Here is a 9,157-nt window from a genome sequence, read left to right on the forward strand (position 1 = left end):
TCATTTTAGATGATACATTGGAAGTTCAAAATCCATCAGACTTTCAAAAAAAATACTTATTTTGTATCTTAAGACAAATAATTAGGGGAAAAAAACCTCTAGCACATGTTACTGATCACTAAGTATCTGAGTTTAGTAGATAATATTTATTATTTGCAGACACATTTGTAGTTATCCGAGGAATCATTGATAACAAATCTATTAAAAATGGAAGGTAAACATTCATGTGTATGCTAGATCAATCAAATCAGGCAATAGTGGTGAAAGGCACATAACCTAGTGATCCATGAAGATAAAAGAAAGGTGGGCAAAAAATAAAGATAAAATAAAGGCCATCCTACCTAAGAGAGATGCTTGTAGGTGCATGTAGACAAAAATTGATATCTGGAAATGTCTCATCATGGACTAGTAAAGAGCAAACTTACTGCAGAAATAGTTGTCACTCATATAAGTACTTCAAATAATGCTGCAGACATTTCCATTCAGCTTATCATAATCTTTTGGTTCAAGTTTAAGCTTCTAAGCCATATTTCTTGTAGTTATTATGCCACAGCTCAATTAGAGACAATCCAATCCAAACTTCCTTGTAGTGTAATTTTGTTTTTGTTCCATTAAAATTTATTGAAAACAATATGAAAATATTTTTGTAGACATCTGACTGTCACTGTAAGCATGCATATATCTGCTGTCTTTTCAACTATTTTTTTTACTGCTACAAAGTCATGAACTGATAGAGATCTAACCATTAAACAAAAGCTATTCATTCATGTCTGACTCATACATATCTTCCATATCCAATTGAGATGGTATACTGCATAGCTTTTGTCTGTCACTCCTACAGATGCATACTGCTTCCTTGAGTATATGCATCTCTATGATGTTCATCCCTTTTAGACACACATAAAGTTTAAACATGTAGAATGCTAATATGTTCAGTGCAAAAAACACATATAAGTTTGACAAGAAAGACATGAAAACCAGATAGAAGAATCCACCAACAATAGAATTGACTTGGGAAGGTAAATCCCAACTTCAATGCAATAGGAAAGAATAGATAAAGCTCTGAACAACAACCTTTTTCAGACAAGAAGCTAACATATGATATGTTTTCATGGCAAAAGGTGAGATGGATGAGAGACAAATGACAGCTTACTTTCTTCCAAGTCTTTGTTGCTATCATCCTTTCATGTCATTCTTCCCTGTGGTCAGGCCAAAGAGAGAAAGCGACGAGGGCATCCAACCATGGTTCCGAGTCGGAGAGCGGAGATTAGTTGTGCGCCTCATCGTGTAGAGAAGTAATGCATGCATAGCAAGGAAGGGGACAGGAGAGACCGATGAAGGAGAATGTGAGAGGTTTCGTCTGCAGGATTCCGTATCCCCTTGCCATGCATGGTGGCCTGCAACTTTCTGCACTGCACTCGGGGCTGACACATGAACTCGAGCAAGATTAGGAAAAGAGAGCTCGACATATGATAGAGACTCCAAGAAAGCAACAGGCGAGTAAGCTAGCCATCAAGAACGAAGGCATCCGTCCTTGCTTGTTCTCGCGGGTCTTCCTGTTGCCTAACTACTTGCCAAACCAACTCAATGTTGCTTCGGTCGTCCACTTCCTAACCTGCAGGCCTAAAGGGCAAACCCCCCGTAAGGCCCTACACTAGCCCTTCTCCAATAGATGGCTGGCAATCTCAAGGGGACAAAGGCTCCGAATGGAAGGAGTGGGAAAAAGCTAAGCCATGGCTGAAACTTTTGTTAGATTCAATCGCCTTGAAGGAAATCAAGATGAGATGACTCCAACACTACAGTGTCTAAGGTAGAGGACTGGAAACGAGAGTAAGGCAGGCACTAAAGCTGTTCTAAGTTCTAAAAGAAGCACACGAGCTCTCTAGGGTCTCGGATGGTGTGGGAAGAACTGAGTACCCGCCATGAAGGAGCTCAGCGGAGTCGGATAAAGAGCGGATGGGTCCAATAATCCGGCTGTTGAGCTAGTAGGAGGTGCAGCAGTGAGGTTAGTAGCAAAGGCAGCTGCAGTGGTAATGGCAGCGGCGGCAGTGGAAGACGAGGGTTGATCACCGTGAAATGGGTACTGGGCATCCGGGCCCTGGTCGTAGAGGATGCCCCTGAAAACGTGCCCACCGATGCTGACGGCCGTCTGGTATGCGAACTCGTCCTCGGCGTCGTCCATGGGGCTCACACGCACGCATCGGAACACAGCCGGCGAGCTCACCTCCGCGGGGAAACTCACCGCCTCCGTTCCGTCGCCTCCTGCCACAGTTTAGTTGATTGCCATCAGGAACTCGTTACATTCAACTCTTGTCTAATTAATATATGTATGGAAAGGTGCACAGAGAGAGAGAGAGAGAGAGAGAGAGAGAGAGAGAGAGAGAGAACGATGGAACGAAGCACACGCAAAGAATTCGAGAGACCAGTCGAACCGACACAGGAAATAGTGGAAGGATTTGTACGGCGCGTAATGCTGTTGCAACCTGATGAAGTGCTGGTGATGGCAGTGGGTCGACGGTTGACTATTTCCCTAGCCCTTTTGGACGGCTCTCCTCCGCTGTCATCACCTCCACCTCCTCGGGTGAGAGCCGCGGTCGTCGATCCACCGATTCGGAGGCGCTGAGACTGATGCTGAAGGGCGGCGGTGGTGGACAGCTGCTGCTGGCGTTCACGGCGCTTGGCGGCGGGGACCCAGGTGCTCTTGACGTGCGTGGGGCACTGGAAACCTCGACTCTTGCAGCAGGTCCGGCACCGCATGTGGACGCAGTCCTTCTTGGCCTGATTGCCGCAGTCCTGGCAGCTCACCCCTCCGCCGCCACCGCTGCCTCTCATGCTTAACGTGGGGCCGACAGTTCCACCGGCATGGAGCGGCTCATCCGAGAAGGAAAGAAGCCCGGCGGTGGTGGAGGTGTAGAGGTGCTGGTGCTGGTGCTGCTGCCATAGCTCGAAGCCTCTTGTGTAGGTGGTGATCTCTTCGGTTCTACTGCCACCACCACCGCCACTGCCGCTGCCGTAGAGGAATAAGCTCTCAGGTGGAATCCCTTCTTCTCCTCCTCCTTGCCTGCTTCCCCCACCTAAAGAGAATCCTGCCATGCTCCTTCCTCGAGAACTCTTAAATCCATAGGAGGATCGATCGATCCCCCTCTCCTCTTTCTCTACCCTTTGCCTAATCCACTAGATCTAATTCTTTACAAGGAAGGCAAAAATAATCACAAGGCACAACATGGTAAGACTACAAATCAACTAATGAAAGGGGTTAGAATTGCGCGAAGAGATAAAGATAGATAGACATAGTAGAATTAAGCGATTGTACCTCTACTAAATTACTTGTATCCTTCAAGGAGTAGAGGGATCGTTCTTGTGATGCTAGTTTTCTTGCTACTTCTCTGCAACTCTTGTCCGCTTTTTGTTTGTCTTTAACGATCTCTAGCTGCTCTGAGAGAGAGAGACAGGCGGGCACAGGCACAGCCGCAGCCGCTGCAGCTGAACTCCTCTCCCTCGCTTCTCTCTCTTCTTCGATCCCTCGAATTCCCTTCTCTCTCTCTCTCTCTCTCTCTCTCCGTGTTTGCGGAGTATATTCAAGCCGAGGTCTTAGAGCCACTGTAACGCCGCCATGGAGACTGCAACCACTCGCTGCTGCCACCACCTCAATCCCATTTATTACACCACTACCTTCTCCTCCTCCTCCTCCTCCTCCTCTTCTCTTTCTCTGCTAGAAAAAGAATAAAAAACATATTCTTTTGACTCACTAAAAATAAAACCATATATACCTGATTTAATCTACGAAAATAAAGAAACAAAGGAAATCAACCTAATCTTCCCTCTGCTTTCTTTCTTTTTTGGTTCCCCGTCATCCAATATGAGCTACCGCAAGACTGTGGACCATATTGTTGCGCGATCTAAGGGAGGAAAGTGTTACACGTGTCAAACCGACAGCTGTTGCCTGGCGCAAAACCCGCTACTTTTTGCTGCCTCTCTCTCAACTTTTATGTCGCTGCTCCAAAGTTAGAGAAGCCTAACAATACAACACGGAACAGAGCGAGACGAAGACATCGCAAACAAGTCTGCCCTCATTCAGACTGCCTGCAGTATGTGATGTGTGCCTCAGTATCAGTGTTGCAGTGAATAGAAGACAGGGCGGGAGGCGAAGATGAGTCGGGATTCGTATTTACTACCCGTAGGTCCTCGTATTCGGTTCCTAGCAGTGTCTTTCTTTCCCTTTCTGGGTACTGTTCTTTTGCTTATTTTATGGGCGTATACTGCATCGTTTTACGTGCAGTACTATGCATGAGTTTTCTATTGCTACGCATTCATTGCCCCGCCGGTCCGGAATCCCGCCGAATGTGGCCACTTAACTCGGGACACGTTCCATCTCCCACGGCAACTCTTCATCCACACCGATGGAATGCATGCATGCATGCATGCATGGGTGATTAGTGTCGGATATACCCTAATGACAGCATAGCAACTTGAATTTAGCGGCAGCAAGCTACGTGGTGGTGTAGGTGTCGTAGTGCAATAAGTTAATGGCCATTCCCCCGTCGACGACTAAGATTCGGGATATGAGACGATGGATGGGTCCACAGGAAGAGGACCACCTATTGGTCCTAATCAGCATGGAATGTGGTCCCACTGGACCGCATTGTCCTGTCTAGTTCGTCCAAACCTAGCTCACAAGGAACTGAAGGCTGTCATCACTGAACTCTACGATTAGGAAGGTCAAGTAAGAGGAAAAAGTAGAGGTAATGTTCATTGATTGGTTCATCTTTTGCACTATCGCATCCGAGCTATCAACGATCTCCTGCATCTTATACCGAGGATGAGTGGACCCTTATGATGTGGAATCGGTAGAGCACGTAGTTGAACGTGAGCTGGCTAAATACTATCCATGTTTGCAGGAATACGTACGCAGTATGGGTGGATAATGCGATGCCGAAAAAGGACAGTCGTGGAGCTGAATTGCTGGGAGAATGATGCGGGGGTGTCCCGATGAACGTGTACCTGTCGCTTCTCTTCACTCCTCGAGCCCTGTGCGGCCTCCCGGGAGTTGACTCCGTCTCCTTTCTCTCCTTTCCGGTCTGTAGCCCTCTCTCTCCGCCTCTTCTTCTTCTCATCTCGGCTGGCGTTGTCGGACTCAGCGCCACCACGATTCCATAAAGAAACGAATACACAGTGCTGGTGAGCGAGAGATCAGAGAAAGAAGACGACACAAATCCCGGAGCCAACAAACTTCGTTCTCAGCGTGTCCACAGAGAATCCATGTGATCGAGGAGTGGTATTCCCCCAGTAATATTCCAGACCTTGATCCCTTCCCCTCTTCTCTCTCTCTCTCTACATGATGGTAACCCATGTCGTGCATGGCCACACGTGTTTTGATTAGGGCAACCAATCCTTGGTTTCCTTCCTGCACGTTACAGTAGTAGACCAGCGAACAAATACGTTCTACTTGAGCTTGGCTATGTTTACGTCTCAACAGAACTGCTCATCTAATGACCTGTTTCTTCTTCTTCTTCAAGCTTTTCTTTTTCCTCTCGTTACAGGGCACATAGAGAAGGACAAGAGGAAACGTAGATACATCGCATCTGCTCATCATACTTGTGATGTAAGATATAACCCTACAAAACGCATCTGAGTAAACTTTGGTCATATTTAAATTAACTAGTGGATGAGTAGATATGTATTCATCTCGATCAATGACTATGATTCTTCTATGTTGACGCAACCGAGAAACAGGCTGGAGGAAGAGATGGAACTGGCGAGTTCTTCTATCTTTGTCACATGAAAACAGGAATCGCAGCCCAAAGTAGAAATCGTCTATAATTTTATGGAGTCTGATTCTAAATGTCAGGGATCCTATCGATGAAGCACGTTCGTGCATATAGGAAACCTTCTGTTGGAAACCTTCGAGCTTTACTCCACCGATTAAGATGATAGATATCCTGTACTGTACGAGATCCAATTGTGAAGCTTGGTAGTCAAGCATGGTGGTTGGGCCCCCCACTAGGGATAGGTGGGCCCTGACAGTGGACGTCTATTAGGTGGGATTAGACGGTCCTAATCAAAAGAACAATTGAAAAGGATTGACATTAATGAGCAGAATCACTGCACGCAATATGCAAGCAGCGTTAGACTGTGTCAGATACCCCAGCAATTCAATACTTCAGTTGATAGATTTTATGATCGTGACGTGATTGGGAGAATATTATATTTACGTTTGGGTCCTCCATTGATTTGGAGAATATTATCGATCATTTGATTTGTGTCTGATATTTAGGTTGGAAGAAGAGATAAAAAGTTGTTTCTCATCGGTCTGCTTGAGTGATCTCCGTCCTTATCGTCTCCTCAAAGATTATTCTATAGAATATATCGAAAGCTCATTTTTAATATAATCAAGGGGTCATTTTTAATTTAATATATCGATGTTACAAAAATCAATTCGAAAAATCTCTTTCGACCTCAGTCTTATTCAGGTGACACCTTAAATGATTTCCTATTTTCATCTCGGATTCATCTCAGATAACCTTGGGCACATGAGTCTAAATCACATCAAATTGATTCGGACATCAACAATATCTTTTCGGACTATTAATTTTGTCAGTTTGAATTGTCTCTTTTTTCGCTTTCCATATAAAACTAATCGAAATCTAATAATCTCTCTCGTTTAAAAGTTTGATATTCTTATGAACGAAACATGATCAAGTCAATGGATGAATAGATTTTCCCTACTTTGTGTCAATTGTCATAGATCTATCTTCCTCCTTTGTGTCGGTTGACCATTTTGCTTCCTTTTTTCTTTTTGTCCGTCCCTCGTTCACGTCGTCCCTTCTATTTAGGGTTGAGGAAAAAGTAGATGATCAGCTCCCTCCTCCCCCTGCACGTATCTCTTCCTCCTCTTATCCACCTCTTCTGCAATGGCGACAGCGATGAGCGTTATTGAAGAAGGTAAAGGAGGATGGTGAGATGAAATGTATCTCCACGTTGAGCCGACGTAGTTTTCCAAAGGACAAGGATGAGAGGTAGACAAGGCACATAGCTCACTGTCTGCCATCTCCCCTCCTTTGACCTCTTTGTACAAATCAACGCCGAGTACAAGAATTTCTGATCCACATATTAGATTTGGAGAAATTTAGAAGATCTCGAATTTTTCTTCTAACAACATCCAAGCCAATACAATGTCGGACTTGATCCACTCGAGTAATTGATAAGATTGATAATAGTTGTTAGCATAAAATATATAATCATGCTACCTGTAATGTGAACCTTATCTGATCTACAATCACTTCATCGTCGGATCTGAGATATTAATTTACAAAGCGAAACTAGATCATTCTCCTCTCTTTTTATCTCTTTTCATAGGACCACATAGATTGATGAATTAGGGGACTAGGGGAGAAAGATTGAGAGAAAAACCTCGATCTCTCAACTACATTGAGATGCACTGAGATCATCCCTTGTTTAACCGATCATGACGAGAGAACAGAAGGTTTAGGATAAATTATTAGGAAAGTTTCTTCCTATCTCCTAAGGAATCATACTTTAACTGAATTTCTAAAAATCATAATCAGAAACGAATTATATCTATAATATATCTTATTTAATTAAATAAGATAACATAATCTAACAATAGTGACATAATCAAGCTGGCAATGAAACAGGTGTCAGCAATGGTCTGTCGGAGAAGAAGGCCTCCAAGTTAGCTGCAGTCAGCTGACAGAGGTCGGAAGACGACTCGAATGTTTGCATGGCCACATGAGGTGAAAGCACTACATTATCCACGCCAAAGAGCTCCTCTGGAACAGCAGGTTCATGCTCGAACACGTCGAGACCGGCACCGCCGATCTCGCCTCGCATCAGGCGTTTCACCAACTCTGCCTCGTCCACAAGAGCTCCTCTGCCCACATTGATGACGATCCCATCCTTCCCCAGTGCTGCCATAACATCCTTGTTGATGATGTGGTGTGTCTCATGGGTAAGAGCACAAGCTAGAACTAGCACATCACTTTGAGCTGCAAGATCAGCAACGCTGGGGAAGTATGTGTATGGAAATTGTGGCTTTCTGCATCTTGAGAAGTATGAGATTGGACAACCAAAAGCTTGCAGCCTTTTAGCTACTTCAGATCCAATACTTCCCAGCCCTACAATGCCGACCCGCTTCCCACCCAACTGCAGCCATTAAGCAGAGATCAACAACTTCTAGTGTTTTGATTCTAGCAGAGATCAAGAGAACACATGTATAAAGTAATACTAAGATCATGATGCTCTCATGCAGTACAGTAATTAATTAGACTTTTGGCGAATCTTCAACGCAAACAAGACTTGCATAGCACAAAGCTTCGTCTTCCGCATCTAATAGTCTCGAGAAACGTAATAGCACATGAAAGAAATAGAAGCGAAGGGGCAAAACTGGTGGACGGAACCAAACCTTGGAGCCGAGAGGGTAGTCGCCACCACGCGGCCACAGACCACGGCGGACGTACCGGTCGCACGCCGACACCCGGCGTAAAACCTCAATGAGTAGGCCGACGGCATACTCGGCGACTTCCTGGGAGAAGACGGTGCCGGCGTTGGCGACGGCGATGCCGCGGCGGGCGCACTCGGCGAGGTCGATGTGGTTGACGCCGGCGCTGGTGGTGCAGACGAAGCGGAGGGCGGGAAGGGCGTCGAGGAGGGGCCCGTCGACGGTGAAGAGGTCGATGACGAGCAGGGCGCGGACGTCGGCGGCGTGGCTGGCGAGGAAGCGGTCTAGGGGCAGCGGCGACTCCCACGATTTCAGGATCTCGAACCGCGCCGAGAGGACTTCGTCCAGGGCTGCAGAGGGCGGGCGGAGCAAGAGCAGCTGCGGCCGCTCTGTTTCCGGCCGACCTTGCGGCACCGAGCTTGACGCCATCGAACGGAAAGAGGGAAGGGAACGACCGGCAACTTAATATGGTGAGCGTTGACGTCATCGGCTTTGGGCTCCACCGTCCATTTGTCAGCCACGCCAGTGAAAAAAAAAGTTTTGGGGACAGAATATACGGCTAAATACAACTATATTTAAAATATTTATTCTGGATTATCAAAGTTAAACATATAGGTTCATTTATCTTAATATCATCGATTTTATTGGTTAAAATATATAAATAATAATTTTAGTATTTCAATCGATGGTTATAGATAA

At 45.6% G+C, this 9,157-nt stretch overlaps 2 protein-coding genes across 3 annotated transcripts; both read right to left on the reverse strand.

The window, feature by feature from the left end:
- Positions 1-1,006: 1,006 nt before the first annotated feature.
- On the reverse strand, positions 1,007-3,762 carry LOC103984937 (protein SHORT INTERNODES 1). Of its 2 annotated transcripts, none has more exons than XM_009402520.3 (3): positions 3,314-3,762; positions 2,484-3,180; positions 1,007-2,262 (listed from the first exon to the last, which is right to left on the reverse strand). In XM_009402520.3, the coding sequence occupies exons 2-3, from the start codon at positions 3,091-3,093 to the stop codon at positions 1,883-1,885; spliced, it is 990 nt and encodes a 329-aa protein (XP_009400795.2). In that variant the 5' UTR covers positions 3,094-3,180; positions 3,314-3,762; the 3' UTR covers positions 1,007-1,882. The 2 variants fall into 2 exon arrangements, with proteins under 2 accessions (XP_009400795.2, XP_009400794.2); XM_009402519.3 differs by having other exon boundaries at positions 2,484-3,186; positions 3,314-3,761.
- A 3,873-nt stretch (positions 3,763-7,635) lies between these two features.
- LOC135673888 (glyoxylate/hydroxypyruvate reductase HPR3-like) lies at positions 7,636-8,887 on the reverse strand. The gene is made up of 2 exons (XM_065183288.1): positions 8,423-8,887; positions 7,636-8,163 (listed from the first exon to the last, which is right to left on the reverse strand). Exons 1-2 carry the CDS (start codon positions 8,885-8,887, stop codon positions 7,636-7,638), a joined length of 993 nt encoding a protein of 330 aa, XP_065039360.1.
- Between the last annotated feature and the right edge of the window lie 270 nt (positions 8,888-9,157).

The sequence above is a fragment of the Musa acuminata genome, chromosome BXJ1-5, assembly GCF_036884655.1.
Source record: "Musa acuminata AAA Group cultivar baxijiao chromosome BXJ1-5, Cavendish_Baxijiao_AAA, whole genome shotgun sequence".
Lineage (NCBI taxonomy): Eukaryota > Viridiplantae > Streptophyta > Magnoliopsida > Zingiberales > Musaceae > Musa > Musa acuminata.